Raw genomic sequence first — 15,947 nt, forward strand, 5'->3', positions numbered from 1 at the left:
GGCCTCCCAGAGTGCTAGGATTACAGGCATGAGCCACTGCACCCAGCCTTGCCTCAACATTGATAGCTGCTGACTGATCAGGGTGATGTTTGCTGAAGGTTGGGTTGGCTGTGGCAATTTCTTAAAATAAGACGACAATGAAGTTTGCCACATCAATTGACCCTTCCTTTCATGAAAAATTTCTCTATAACACGTGATGCTGTTTGATAGCATTTTACCCACAACAGAACAACTTTCCAAATTGGAGTCAATCCTCTCAAACCCTGCCAGTGCTTTATTAACTAAATTCATGTAATATTCTGAATCCTTTGTTGTCATCTCAACAATATTCACAACAGCTTCACCAGGAGTAGATTCCATCACAGGAAACCAGTTTCTTTGCTCATCTATAACAAGCAACTCCTCATCTGTTCAATTTTAATCATGAGAAGGCAGTAATTTTATTTCAAACACATCTGTAGTTACTTCTGCCACTGAAGTCTTGAACCTCTCAAAGTCATCCATGAGGGTTGGAATCAACTTTTAAACTCCTGGTAATGCTGGTATTTTGACTTCCCATGAATAAGGAATGTTCTTACTGGCATCTAGAATGGTGTATCCCTTCCAGAAGGTTTTCCATTTACTTTGCCCAGATTCAGAAGAATCACTATCTATGGTAGCTGTGGCCTTGCAAAATGTGTTTTTTAAATAATAAGACCTGAAAGTCAAAATTATTCCTTGATCCATGGGCTGCACAATGGATGTTATGTTAGCAGGCATGAAAATAACATTAATCCCCTTGAACATCTCATCTCCATCAGAGCTCTTGGGTGACCAGGTTCATTGTCAATGAGCAGTAATATTTTGAATGGAATTTTTTATTATGAGCAGTAAGTCTCAACAGTGGGCTTAAAATATTCAGTAAACCATGCAGTAAACAGATGTGCTACCATCCAGGCTCCATTTATGGAGCTCCTTTTATAGAGCACAGATGGAGTAGATTTGGCATAATTCTTAAGGGCCTATGATTTTCAGAATGGTAAATGAACACTGGCTTCAACTTAAAATCACCAGCTACATTAGCCCTTAACAAGAGAGTCAGCCTGTCCTTTGAAAACTTTGAATCCAGGCACTAACTTCTCTCTAGCTATGAAAGTCCTAGATGGTATCTTCTTTCAACAGAAAGCTATTTCATCTACACTGAAAATCTGTTGTTTAGTGTAGCCATCTCCATCAATGGTCTTAGCTAGATTTTCCCAATGACTTGCAGCAGCTTCTACATTAGCACTTACTGCTTCACCTTGCACTTTCACGTTATGGAGACAGCTTGTTTCCTTAAACCTCATGAACCTGCTAGCTTCAAACTTTTCTTCTCCAGCTTTCTCACCTCTCTGAGAGTTCACAGAATTAAAGAGAGTCAGGGGCTTACTCTGGATTAAGTTTTGGCTTAAAGGAATGTTTTGTGGCTGGTTTGACGATCTATCCAGACTATGGAAACTTTCCCCTTATCAGCAAGAAGGCTGTTTGCTTTCTTATCATTGGTATATTCACTGGAGTAGCACTTTTAATTTCCTTTAATAATTTTTCTTTACATTCACAACTTCGTTAGCTATTTGGTACAAGAGGCCCACCTTTTAGACTATCTTGGCTTTCCACATGACTTCCTCGCTAAGCTCAATCATTGCTAGCTTTTGATTTAAAGTGAGAGATGTGCAACTCTTCCTTTCACTTGAACACTAAGAAGCCACCATACGGTTATTAATTGGCCGAATTTCAATACTGTTGTGTCTCAGGGAATAGGGAGGCCCAAGGAGAGACAAAAGACCAGGGAACTGTTGGTTGGTAGAGAAGTCAGAATACATACAACGTTTATCAATTAAATTTGCTGTATATGGACACAAATTGTGGCGCACCAAAACAATTATAATAGTAACATCAAAGATCACTGATCACAGGCCATCAGAAATAATAATAGCAAAAAAGTATGAAATCTTGTGAGAATTACCAAAATGTGACACAGACATCAAGTGAGTGCATGCTGTTGGAAAAATGGTGCCAACAGACTTATTCACTGCAGAGTTGCCACAAACTTTCAATTTGTAAAAAATGCAGTGTCTGCAAAGTATAATAATGAGAAATACAACAAAATGATGTATGCCTGTAGTTCAATAAAAAAGTTTCGATTAAAATAAACTCCCCAAAATAGTTATTAGGGTAAATATTCTTGAATTCCCAAGTGGTTTGGATATTTTTGTTCACTTACTTTTGCTTTTACTTTACTTTTACTGCTTTGGGGTCAGTGTTGTAGTCTGTATTCTTTCTGTAGTTTTAAAATTTTTGCATTTTCTTTGTATCCTGCATGGAAGGGTTTTTTTTTTTTTTTATGTAGGGTGCAAAATCTGATCTATAACTATTAAATCAATTAATTATAGTATTCAGATTCTATTTTTGCATATTTGTTTTTTGATTACTAGATGTGTCAGGGACAGACTGGCCAGACTCCCAAATTTATGGTGATTCTTAATTTGCTTCAGTTTTCCCTGCAGTTTGTAAGACACCATTGATCTTAAGATATATCATTATTTTATGTGCCACTAAGCAAGAAAAAGAATCCACCAATTATGACACTTGGCAAAACACACTATAAGTTCAGAGATGATAAAAAGTGAAAACATGTGTTTGATAATCCACCAAATAGAGATGGTATGTCAATTATGTTATTCATAAAAGTTTATGTTTGTTTTATCTACATTGTGAAATAAACTTTTCAGAAATAATTACCTCTTCCCTTATTTATTCTTTTGGTCTTCAACTAAACTTTTTCAGACTTTTAACACTGCAATTCCTCCTTTCTTTTTATCTGTATTTCTTAGTTTTTATCAGAAAGGAAATTTATCATGGGGGAATATAGAAATTTATCAGGTACATCATATGTACCTAGTCACATGGTTTCTAAAAATAAAATCACTTAATTTGGTACTCATGGAAATATTTCATATGTATATTCACAGAAAAAGAATACTCAATTTAAGAAAAGATGTCTTGGTTAGTAAGATACATGGAGATATAACTGAGATAAGTAATAGGTATTCCATCCTTGCAGTAAGTCTTAAAGCTAAGAATGGTCTGCACAAGCATCACTCCTGCTTGTTAGAGCCATGGGATCCTCACCTCATGCTACTGATATTACAATGTGCAAAATCACAAATAAGTGGAGTAAACCCTCAGAGGCACAGCAACAGTCATCTTGTGAATTTCCTCTTGGAAGATGAAAGAGCTTGGGAGGTATGAGAGCAGGGGACAAAAAGTAAAATGATATGAGGGAGAAATATGGTGGTAAAGAAAAACAGTCTAAGAAAATGGTGACCAGAATAAATAAATCTAAGTGCTCATGAATTCACATAGCCTTGTCTATTAAACTTGGTTGATAATATTAAACAAGGCACTAGAAATCATTCTCTTGTGTGAACTAGCATCGTACGTTATTATCAACTGCAGCAGTTTTCTGCCTTGATGGTTTGCTCTGCTCTTTGCTGCCATCATAGAAGGCCAAGCCCATTAAGAAGTGGACGAATAGATAGGATAAGAGGTCACGATCTCTTGGTCTCCCTTACAGCTAAACCTTTTGAAGAAGTTGTTAATTTCTACCGTGTCTCCATTTCTGCAACTCTCAGTCATTCTTCCACCCACTCCAGTTTGGCTTTCAGCCCCATTGCTCAATCAAAATAGCACTTGCTTAATCTCTTCAAAAGATTTGACCTGGCTTATTGCCTTACTCCCGAAATACTTTTTTTCTTTAGTTTACATGATGTCACTCTTTCCTTGCTATTTTCCTACCTCTCAGTTTGCCTCTTGCTTTTTCCTTTGTTGCCTCATCTTCCTTAATACATGCTGCTTTTCTTCTTGCCATAGGGGCTTTACACATAAGTCCTCCCTTATCCCGAAACATACTTCCTTTCACTCTTTGCCTAACTCCTACTTCGCATTTAGGTATCAGTTTAATCAACACATTCCTGGGAAAGCTGTCCCTGACTAAGGAAAATTCCTTTGTAGGTAAGTCAAATCCCTCTATTTTATGGTCTCAGAGCACCATTCCCTCAGAGCAATTATTACAGTTGCAGTTTGACCAAAAATCACATAAGACATTAACGTCTATTTCCTATACACAAGTTTTAAGTTTCACGTGTATAGGGACTGGATGTTTTTATTCATTATGGTATCTACAGTGCCTACAACTACACTTAGCAGGTATCAATATACTGATATTCATATATCAATATTTGAAGACATGAATAACTAAACTAAATTCTTTATCTACAGTATTTTGAATGAGTTTCTTTTTTTCCAATCAAAAGAGTCATGACTGGCAGGGAGTGGTGGCTCACACCTATAATCTTAACACTGTGGGAGGCCGAGGTGGGTGGATCATTTGAGCTCAGGAGTCCAAGACCAGCCTGAGCAAGAGCGAGACCCTGTCTCTACTAAAAATAGAAAGAAATTATCTGGACAACTAAAAATATATAGAAAAAATTAGCCGGGCATGGTGGCGCATGCCTGTGGCCCCAGCTACTGGGAGGCTGAGGCAGGAGGATCGCTTGAGCCTAGGAGTTTGAGGTTGCTGTCAGCTAGGCTGATGCCACGGCACTCTAGCCCAGACAACAGAGTGAGACTCTGTCTCAAAAAAAAAAAGAGTCATGACTAAAACAATATCTATTCATTCAAACAAATAATTACTGAGCGTCGTCTAGGCACTAGCCAAGAAATTAGAATAAAGTGGTGAAAAACAGATATGTTCCCTACCATTATGGAGCATACCATCTAAGGAAAGAGTTGCATTAATATACAAGTAAGTTTAGGATTATTTTATTTATGTGCTATAAAAGAAAATTCAGAATGATGTAAGCTATGATGGGGTATCTAATTTATACGATTGGAAGGCAAAAAAGTATGCTCTACTTCCATCTCTTGAGATCTATGCTTATCTCCCTCATGTTGGGTGGTTTTCACAGTCCTTGTACATTTTCCCTGTTTATTCATGTTTGAATATGGATATTATGGCCTGGTATTGACACCAAAATTATAGAGGAGAATTCTCCTTGAATTCCCCAAAAGTTTACAATGGATAGGAGGGCTGATGGATATACATTTAAACATCACTTCCTGTGCCACTGCCAGTTTCTATTATTCTGTTTTGTTTTTGGGAATTTTAGTGTTTAGATGGAAAAAGAGAGGTACTGTTAGGGTGAAATCATGGGACAAAAAGCACTCTGGTGACCTTGAAAACCATTTCAAGGAGGGCCAGCTTCTCAATTTGATTGGTACAGACCTTACATTTCTAAACCCAGAGGGGCATGTGGAGCTTGGGTGGAGGGGAGTAGAAGAAGCGGGGAGGATGAGAGGATGAGGAACAAAAAAGGATTTTCCCTCTTATCTTCATTACTTATGTGTGGCCAAGAAATTATGGTTATTAAAAATAACTCTCAAATTCAGGCAACATATTAAGTGTTATTCTTAGTATTAAGCGATTGTGTCACTTCATTTTGTTATACTTCCTGAAGTATTTTAATGACAAATTGGGCAAGGCCATAACTGCTGCTAACCAGATGTTATTTTAAACTAGAACTCATTACTTTCTTTAGAACATAAGATGAAGGTATAGTCAAGTATTCAGATTAACTATCATGTTAAGTGAAAAATAAGTTAGAGGACGAGTACATTAAAACAGATTCTAGGCTGGGCGTGGTGGCTCACGGCTGTAATCCTAAAATTGTGGGAGGCTGAGGCAGGAGGACAGCATGAGGCCAGGAGTTTGAGACCAGCCTAAGCAAGGGCGAGACCCTGTCTCTACAAAAAATAGAAAAATTAGCTAGCCATGGTAGCACATGCCTGTAGTTTCAGCTGCTCGGGAGGCTGAGGCTGAGGCAGCATCACTTGAGCCTAGGAGCTTGAGGTTGCAGTGAGCTATGATGATACCACTGTACTCTAACCCAGGTGATAGAGCAAGACTCTGTATCAAAAACAAACAAACAAACAAACAAAAAAACAAAAAACCCCAACAGATTCTAGTTCCACGATATTAAATACTTTTTATGACACTCACTGTTCTGAAATTCCTTGTACTTCTTTTGTCCAGTTAGATTGTTCTTTATCTCCAAGATGGACCACTTTAGATGGTGGAGCAGTTTTTCCCCAATAAAGCTTCTGTGTTCCTGGAGGTTCTTCCAAGTAAAACCTTAAAAGTTAAAATAAAATATAAATTATATAACAAAAATGTTGTGGTTTAATACAGAGTTCCTAGTAATGTGAGTCTTCAAAGTGAAAAATTTTTTACAAGGTACAACAGTAAAAAAAATCCCAAAACTGTAAGAGGCAATGGTTAATGGATACAAACATACAGTCAAAATGAGATCTGCTGGATAGCACAATAGGGCAACTATAGTTAACAATAATTTATTGTATATTTCAAAATAACTAAGAGTAGAATTGGAATGTTCCTAACACAAAGAAATGATAAATGCTTGAGGTGACGGATATCCCAATTACCCTGATTTGATCATTACACATTGCTTGTATCAAAATATCACATGTACCCCATAAATATGTACAACTATTATGTATTCATAATCAAAAACAAAAAAATTTTAAAAACACCAGAAGTATTATAAATTGCAGAACAAGGACTTGTTAAGAATTTTAGCCAAAATTTAAAAGCATGGGAATGGTGGAGAAAGATGAAGAGAAGCTGGCCAATGGGTACAAACATTACAGTTAGATAGAAGGAATAAGTTCTGGCGTTCAACAGCACAGTTAGGGTGGCTACAGTTAACGACAATTTATTATATATTTCAAAATAGCTAAAAGAGGAGATCTGAAACATTTCCAACACAAAGAAATTATAAATGTTTGAGGTGATAGATATCCTAAATACTCTGATTTGAGCATTACACATTGTATACATGTATCAAAATATCAAAATACAATGTACTGCATAAACCTGTATAATTATTAGGTATTGATAAAAAAATTTAAAAGCAAATTATTTTTTTTTCTTTAAGAAACTCAACTAAATCTATAATAAAAAAATTTTCAGAGTCAAAAATACTCTAGGCCGGGTGCAGTGGCTCATGCCTGTAATCCTAGCACTCTGGGAGGCCTAGGCAGGATTGCTTGAGCTCAGGAGTTTAAGACCTGAGCAAGAGTGAGATCCCGTCTCTAAAAGAAAAAAAAAACCTCTAAAATTCAATATGAAGTATATAATATTACCTATGAAGTATTTTTGCCAAAAAAACTTTAACCTGAATCTAATCAAGCCATAACTTCTAGTATATAGAAAATATGTGGGAGGGAGTTAAATATCACTAAGAGGAAACAATAGGGTAAATCCAGAATTCTACAAAATAACTGCCCTAGACTCTTCAAAAATAAATAAATAAATAAAGGGCAAGAAAGTAATCAACATATAAAAATAAATTCTGTTTCTATATACTAGCTGGGGCAACAAATTTAAAACATAATACCATTTATAAGAAAAGTTAAATACTTAGGTATAAATCTAACACAACTTTTATATAATCAGTGTAATGCAAAAGATAAAACATTGATGAAAGAAATCAAAGACCTAAATAAATGGATTGATAGATATACTGTGTTCATGGATTAGAAGACTCAACATAGTAAAGATGTTAAATCTCCTCGAATTGATCTATGATTCCTATCAAAATCCCTCCAAGATATTTTGCAGATATAGAACAATCTAAACATTTATTAATATATGAAAAGGCAAAGGACCTAGAATAGCTAAAACAATTTTAAAAAGGAAAAATAAGGTTGACGGGATCATTCTACCTGATGTTAAGGCTTACTATACAGTTATAGTAATCAAGACTGTGGGCTGGGTGAGGGGGCTCACGCCAGTGATCCTAGCACTCTGAGAGGCTGAGGCAGGAGGATCGCTTGAGGTCAGGAGTTGGAGACCAGCCTCAACAAGAGCGAGACCCTGTCTCTACTAAAAATAGAAAAAATTAGCCAGGTGGGGTGGTGTCCGCCTGTAGTCCCAGCTACTCAGGAGGCTGAGGCAGGAGGATCGTTTGAGCCCAGGAGTTAGAGGTTGCTGTGAGCTAGGCTGACATCATGGCACTCTAGCTCGGGCAACAGAGAGAGACTCTGTCTCCAAAAAAAAAGAGAAAAAAAGACAAATGTGATATTGACGTAAAAATCAATGGAAGAGAATAGAGAACTCAGAAATAGAACCACACAAATATGCCTAACTGACTTTTGACAAAGGTACAAAAGCAATCCAATGGAGGAAGGACAGTCTTTTCAACAAATGATGCTGGAGCAACTGAACATTCATAAGCAAATATATGAAACTTGATCTATCCTCGTACAAAAATTAATTAAAAATGGATTGCTGATTTAATGTAAAATGAGGTAAAACTATAAAACTTTTCAAAACAAATATAACAGAAAATCCTTGGGACTTAGGGCTAGGTGAAGAGTTCTTAGATATGACACAAAAAGCATAGAGAAAAAGTTGATAAATTGGAGTTCATCAAAAAGGTAGTGGAACTGAATTTTGATGATTAAAAAAGAATCCTCAAGATTTCAGAAAGAAAAGCAGATACCAACAAAAAAAGAAAACCATACTGGCATTGATTTCTCATCAACAACACTACATGACAGAAACAATTGAGAGATGTATGCAGAGGTCTAATGGAAAATGAAAAATGACTGGGCCTCCAAAATTCTAAACTTCTGTGTGAAGATAAGAAAAAAAAGATATTTTGGACATGTAATAACTTAGAAAACACAACATCCACCCATTTTCTCTGAAAAAAATTTACTTCAGAAAGTTCTAGCTACATGAAAAATAAAAAAAGAACAAGAAACCAGGAAGACAAGGTTTATATGAAATAATGATAAAAAATGACACAAGAATAACTTGTCTAAATATTCATTGATAAAAATGACTGGGAACTTGAAAAAAAAGTCATGAAATTTTTCTTAAAATAGAAGATATGTGCTTTAAAAAATTAATTATTTAAATGAAACCCAGAAGGGACATGGCAAAGGGAAGGTTACATATGCTATAAATTGTTAGAAAGATAAACATACTTGCTAAATAATATAATGGTAACCACTGCCAGGTAAGAAACAGAATAATTTCCAAACTATTGAAAGAAAAAGAAGGAAAAAAATAACATATGCATCTAAAATATCTCAACGAATATACAATAAACTCAATAGTGGTTGACTTTGAATGGTGTTGTTAGAGACTTTCATTTTCACTATAGAGTGTAAATGTTCTTGCCATGATTTTTATCAGTTAGGAAATGAATCAGGTAAAAAGCAAATATAATTTAGAAAAATTATAAATCAAATATTTCTTACTTTGTTTCTCCATCTGATACAGCCACAACTCTAGCTTCTTCAAGGTGAGGCCAATTAACAAAGACAGATTTTCCAAGCACTGATGAAGCTACATTTTCTATACTCTTAAAGTAAAAACAGAAAAGTTCATTCACATTTCAGGTCCAAGAGAAAACTTTACACAGGCAAAATTTTCCAATCTCCATTTATTTTCTTAAATTGTAAAATGAATGAGCTGGATTAGTTGCTTTACAAAATTCCATCCAGTTGCAAAATTCTATGATTCTACTAATTAGATTCATGATTATCTTACTTTTTTCATGGTAACTGAGAAAAATGAAAAGAACAGAAATGTCTAGAAAAGGGATATTCATTGTTTCATATCAAATAGTCAGATATTTAAAATAGAACCTAAGAAATAGGATCTCATTTTAGTTTGTGGAGGTGTAATGAAAAAAAGAATACTAGACTTAAAGTCAGGAGATACGGGTCCAAACTTAGGTTCAAACTCTTTTCAGCTATGGAATCCCAGGCACATCATTTAATCCCACTGAGTCTCAGTTTTCTTTTATGAGAATAAGAAACAATATCGACCTTCTAATGTTGTCAATAAAAGAAAATAATATACACAAAGGCTTTTGTAAACTGTAAAATGCCATACAAATATTCTGTATGAAATAACATTTTAAGTAAAAATTCAAGTTTTAAAAGGAAACACTACTATCCAATTCAATTTATATAGTTAAAACAAAAGAACTTTGTAGTAGAAACTGATGTTTAAACACAAATTTTCATTAATCTTTTTTCTGTTTATTACCTTTAATCATTACTAACAAATATTTCTTTAACAATTAGAGATGACTCTTTTTCAGAGTTTTGAGGGGTAACGTTTTAATTTTGATATTTAGATATTTCTTAATTTGAACATACAAAACAATAGAATGACCATTCTGATAAATAAAACAAGTTTCAATATTAGAAATAGGCTCCCTCAATTATCCTTTTCCTTTCAATACATCTATTTCTGATTTCACTCCTCCACCCTTTCCTTTAACTTTTTTTTTTTTTTTTTTTTGAGACAGAGTCTCACTTTGTTGCCCGGGCTAGAGTGAGTGCCATGGCATCAGCCTAGCTCACAGCAACCTCCAACTCCTGGGCTTAAGCGATCCTACTGCCTCAGCCTCCCGAGTAGGCTGGGACTACAGGCATGCGCCACCATGCCCAGCTAATTTTTTCTATATATATTTTTAGTTGGCCAGATAATTTTTATTTCTATTTTTAGTAGAGACGGGGTCTCGCTCAGGCTGGTCTCGAACTCCTGACCTTGAGCAATCCACCCACCTTGCCCTCCCAGAGGGCTAGGATTACAGGGGTGAGCCACCGCGCCCGGCCCTTTCCTTTAACATTTGAAGAAAAAGTGGTCTTCCTTTCCCAGATTAATTCTTTCATTTAAGCCCTAGATGGAATCCCTCATTACCTCACATAGGGTCTTATTATCATTAACAGTCTTTCCCTCTACAGTGGCTTTAAAATCTCCTTTCTCCATTAGCTCTACCTCCCTTTTGTGTGGATTTTGCTTGATGAGCTGCCTCTTCTCTATGTTTCTAGGCTTCTTCTCAATGAGAAACTTACTGACCAAAGGTTTAAAACCCGCTAACTTTATTTCCTATATATCTAGACCTAGCCTGGTCCTCAGGAATTCTGCCTCCAACAATCTATTGGAATGGAATTCTCAGTGGCCAACATTGATGCCCTAATGAACAAATTCAAAGACCTTGTTTTAGTTTTTATTCTTCTTCAAATTTGTGTAGCATACAGCCCTTGCTCCAGGCTTCTGTGATACTATTTAAGTTGGGAATCATTCTTACCTCTCTGTCTACTATGCTACTTTTACTGGTTCCTTTTCCATCCTTTATAACAATGGGTAGTTATTTATGCGAGACCATGAACACTCAGTGTACCATTTCTTCAGGGAAATGAGCTCAAAGCCTCAGCCATCAATACTCTGTTGACAACTTGTATATCCCTATCTCCCTCCACGCTCTAGCTCCAAGTATTTAACAGTACATAAACAGCCTTTCTAAAGGCTGAGGTTTTTCATCTGAACCAAAGAACACAAACGAGAATGAAAACACTTTTCTCATTCTCCCAAGGATAGTACATAATTAGTACCATTCTAAGTACACAGAAGACAAGTTATTACACAAAATGAATGACTTAGGGCACCAGGGCTTACGTCTCTTGTGGAACACTGGTCAAAAAACAGCTGGCAGGGCAGCTCTAGTTAAACATCCTAGTACTACCTTAAAATTCCATCATTATTTATTAATATCATTAATCCCCCTAAACTAGCTACTCTCTATTTTAACTTTTCTAATCCAGCAAACTGCAATTATTTTATAGTTAATTAGCCTGGATATCTCAGAGTAATAAATATTTTCTTTCTCTTTTCACCCCCTATATTTATTTGAATAATGAAACTTGCCAATTTTATTTTGTATTGTTCATCTAGATCTATTGCCACTTCTTCCACAGTTTATGTCCATAACACCCAAAGCTACAGCCTTTCAACTTTCAAGCTTTCCCATTTTCTTTCATTTCTCTTTTGTGCAATTTAGTCCATTATACTGCCACCAAATTACTCTTTATGAAAAACATCAATTTCAAGGTAACAGTCGTGGAAAAAAAAAAATCCAAACTCCTTAGCCTGGTATTCAAGGTCCTCCATAATCTGGCCTCAATCTGTTTTTTCAACCTTATATTCTACTATTTCCCAACACAAATCCTCTGCTCTTCAAATATATCACATTTATTAAAAAAAAAAGTATTAAGAAATATTTCAGACATACAAAAAGGCTTAAAATAATAAGATAATGTATCCATTTATTTTTGACTAAAATTACCAGCTCATGATATTTATTTCAACTAGAATGCCTTTCCTCTCATTCTCTCTTCTTTGTCCTAATCTATTTTTTAGCATCCAGTTCAAGACTATTCTCATCTACAAGTCTATACTAAATCTTTGGCTTGCATAGCTCATCTCCTTTTCAAAATTCCTGGAAAATTTTTCCACTCCTTGTGTCACAATCATATAGATTTTTGAACTATTATCTAATTTGTGTAAATGTTTCTTGGTAATATCCTTATTTAGATTGTGAACGCCTGGATTAACAGTATGTTATACCTCTTTGGTAAACACCTAAGCAGCTATAAACAGTTTTATTCATAAAAAGCATCTAATACATGAATTATAAATAAAATACTTACAAGTTCATCTGATTGTACATTCACTAAGATTTCCAACATCATGTTTTCTCCACGACTGCTTTGTTGGAATACTTGAACGCCGCTTTTCTTCAAAAAAAACTTTAAAAGAATTCAAAGAATTTAATTCTTTCCCCATATTCAATAAAGTGAAAAATTATGAAAAAATAAATAAATAGCCACTGACTTTGTGTTTGATGTGTTTCAGAGTAGGAAATCCACAGAAATATAATGCCTTCTGGTCAACTTTGGTTATTTTGTTCTTGTTTATGTCTACACGCCAAGCATCTAATGATATTATTTTATACCTAGATAACAAATCAAGGTATTTAATTTAAAATCCATACATTACAAGTGATTACAGTTTTTCAACTTTCCCTTGAATATTTTGCAAGAGTCACCCTTGCTTTTAAAGAAAGGAAAGACAATTAGTTCTTTAAGAAAAAGAAAATACAGAGCAGAACAAGCCAGCTTGTCTGTTGTTAGTGGTCCAGACACAATTGTCCCGGTAGATACTGAGTGCATGTTTCCCTCAGTAATTCGAAACTATAATTAATCTTTAAAATAAAATATAAAGCATAATGCAAATCTCTATATCCTCCATGTTCCAAAACCCAGGATGGAAGATAAATATTTCATCTTTTTCTTTGCTTTATGAAGGGAAAAATAATAACTGAGAGATACTTTATTTCCAACTCAATTGCCATCTGGGTAGATTATGTGCAGGGAAGATGAGAGAAGAAACAAGGAAGATATTTTAATGAGCAAGAGAAAGAAAAAAATGGGCGTGAGGTAAGAAAATAGAGGGATTCCTTTATTCCTTTTTTCCTTCTTCCTTATTGGGTGATGGGGGGCTGTAAAAGCCAAAGTCATAGCATATCAGATAATGCTGAGAGATGAGACATTGACAATGGAAACAAAAATTCACATATCCACTTGAGGGAGACAAAGGGCAAAGATATACATTAGGGAGAAAAAAATACAAACAACTTTTAACAGAGGAAGAAAAAAGTAGAATCTGACCAAAGTGAAGAATTATAGAAACAAGTGTGAGAGATGCTTAGGTCCTTAATTATCAATTGACTATAACTGTCATAAAGTATTTGCTAATTCTCCAAAAAGATATTCAAAGCTTTTTTTTTTTTTTGGTATTGGGGGGCACTTCTGTCATTGAAAAGTTACCAAATAACATTACCTTGTACAACATTGTTCTATGGCAGGGAACTTTTCTGGCCATGGAGAAGGATAGGTGAACTCTGTGTCTCTGTCATACCAGCACATTAGGCATTCACTATGTTGGTTTCTTTTCCTTTCTTCCTTTTTGAGGGAGTGGTTACATGACTCCATGGCTTCCAACAATCGTTTCTAAATATAAAGATCAAAGAGAAGGGTTAGAAGTATAAAAATGCTGTAATTTCAACATCCAGAATAAATCTTTTCCTACCATATTCTGAATTACTATGTTCTTGAAAAAAAAATCTTAATTAATGAAACTCTTCCATTTTATTACATAGAAAAATGATATGTATTTATTGCTTTAAAGGGCCCTAGAATATTCTTGCCACTGCAAATTCCTCTGAAGCTATAACTCTAACAGTAGCCACTAAGAACAGCAGAAAAAATCAAATTTTAAATGTGAAATTATCACAATTATTAGATCATAGTTCATAGAGCATTAATCTCTTACTTTACAAATTCTGCAGTGGTAATGTCCATCTTTCCAAATGAACTTATACATTTAACATAATTTCAATCAGAATATTAATGGTTTAAAATATTAAAAAAAAAAGAAAAATGATGGCAGTGTTCATATGGAAGAATGAATGTGTGAACAGCAAAAAGTAACTCAGGGCTTGTCTTAGTAGATATTATCACTTTTTATAAAGCTACTGTAATCAAAATACTTTAGTATTGGCACTACAAGGGACTCAAAGACAAGAACAGAATAGAGTTCAACAGATCCAAATCTATGTCAAAACATAGTATTTCTTTTTTTTTTTTTTTTTGAGACAGTGTCTCGCTTTGTTGCCCAGGCTAGAGTGAGTGCTGTGGCGTCAGCCTAGCTCACAACAACCTCAGACTCCTGGGCTCAAGTGATCCTCCTGTCTCAGCCTCCTGAGGAGCTGGGACTATAGGCATGTGCCACCATGCCCAGCTAATATTTTCTATATATTTTTAGTTGTCCAGCTGATTTCTATTTTTTTTTTTTTTTAGTAGAGACGGGGTCTCACTCTTGCTCAGGCTGATCTCAAACTCCTGAGCTCAAACGATCCTCCCGCCTCAGCCTCCCAGAGTGCTAGGATTACAGGCGTGAGCCACCACGCCCAGCCAAAAGCTAGTATTTCTAATATTTAAATAATGATACTGTTACAATTAGTTATCCAGCTAAAAACAAAAGCATATCCACTTCCAAATTTCATATCACATAAAAACAAGTATCGCAATAATAAAATAATAAAAATATCAGAAAAAAAATTTAAGTGAGTACTGATCATTTGGAGTGATAAACTCTTATTTAGCAAGACATAAAAAATTTGGCAGCCTTGAGAGAAAAGATATTTTTAAGTAAAGAAAATGTACATGATAGAAGATGCCACATACAAATAAATCAAGAGACAAATGCAATACTGGGAAAACTACTCCTAATGTACAAAGTAGCTAACAAAAAAAAAAAAGAGAAGTGGGGGAGCGAATATAAACAGGCAATTTACAGAAGAGAAAATGCAATGGGTAAACATATATGAAAATGTACTCAACAAAAAAAGACATATAGACCAATGTAACAAAATACAGAGCTCAGAAATAAATTCATGGTTTATGGCCAACTGATCTTTGACAAAGGTGTCAAAACACAATATGGAAAGAAAAGATAGTCTCTTCAATAAATGGTGTGGGACAACTAAATGTCCACATGCAGAAAAATGAAATTGGACCTTTATGTTACAGCATATGTAAAATCAACCCAAAATGGATTAAAGACTTAAACATTAAGATCTTATATTGTAAAACTACTACTAGAATAAAACACAAGGAAAAAGCCTCTTGACACTGGTCTGGGCAATAATTTTTTGTATACAACTGGTCACATGGCTGAATTAATGAAGTCACATTTGGGGGAAAGTACATGGCATAAACATTATTTTTGGTGAGAATTTCAGCTGAAAGATGAGCAGAACAATTGTCATGGAATAACAAAATCTTGTAGTTGTCACCTAGTCAGCTTCTCTACAGTGAGCAAAAGCTACTGATACAAAATGTTTGTGAAACAAATCTGAAAAGATGTTCCTGGTGATCCAGGCCTTTTTGTTAGCATAATAATGGACTAGTAAGAAATT

At 35.0% G+C, this 15,947-nt stretch overlaps 1 protein-coding gene across 8 annotated transcripts in view; it reads right to left on the minus strand.

Moving 5' to 3' along the window:
- XRN1 (5'-3' exoribonuclease 1) overlaps positions 1-15,947 on the minus strand; it is a 124,220-nt gene that overhangs the window by 69,841 nt on the left and 38,432 nt on the right. For all 8 annotated transcript variants that reach the window (XM_045539379.1, XM_045539382.1, XM_045539383.1 and 5 more), the window contains exons 16-20: positions 13,808-13,977; positions 12,800-12,920; positions 12,616-12,714; positions 9,370-9,473; positions 6,080-6,211 (exon numbers count right to left, since the gene is read on the minus strand). In XM_045539379.1, the coding sequence (XP_045395335.1) occupies positions 6,080-6,211; positions 9,370-9,473; positions 12,616-12,714; positions 12,800-12,920; positions 13,808-13,977 (626 nt within the window). The remainder of the gene's footprint in view (positions 1-6,079; positions 6,212-9,369; positions 9,474-12,615; positions 12,715-12,799; positions 12,921-13,807; positions 13,978-15,947) is intronic.

The sequence above is a fragment of the Lemur catta genome, chromosome 1 (assembly GCF_020740605.2).
Source record: "Lemur catta isolate mLemCat1 chromosome 1, mLemCat1.pri, whole genome shotgun sequence".
NCBI lineage: Eukaryota > Metazoa > Chordata > Mammalia > Primates > Lemuridae > Lemur > Lemur catta.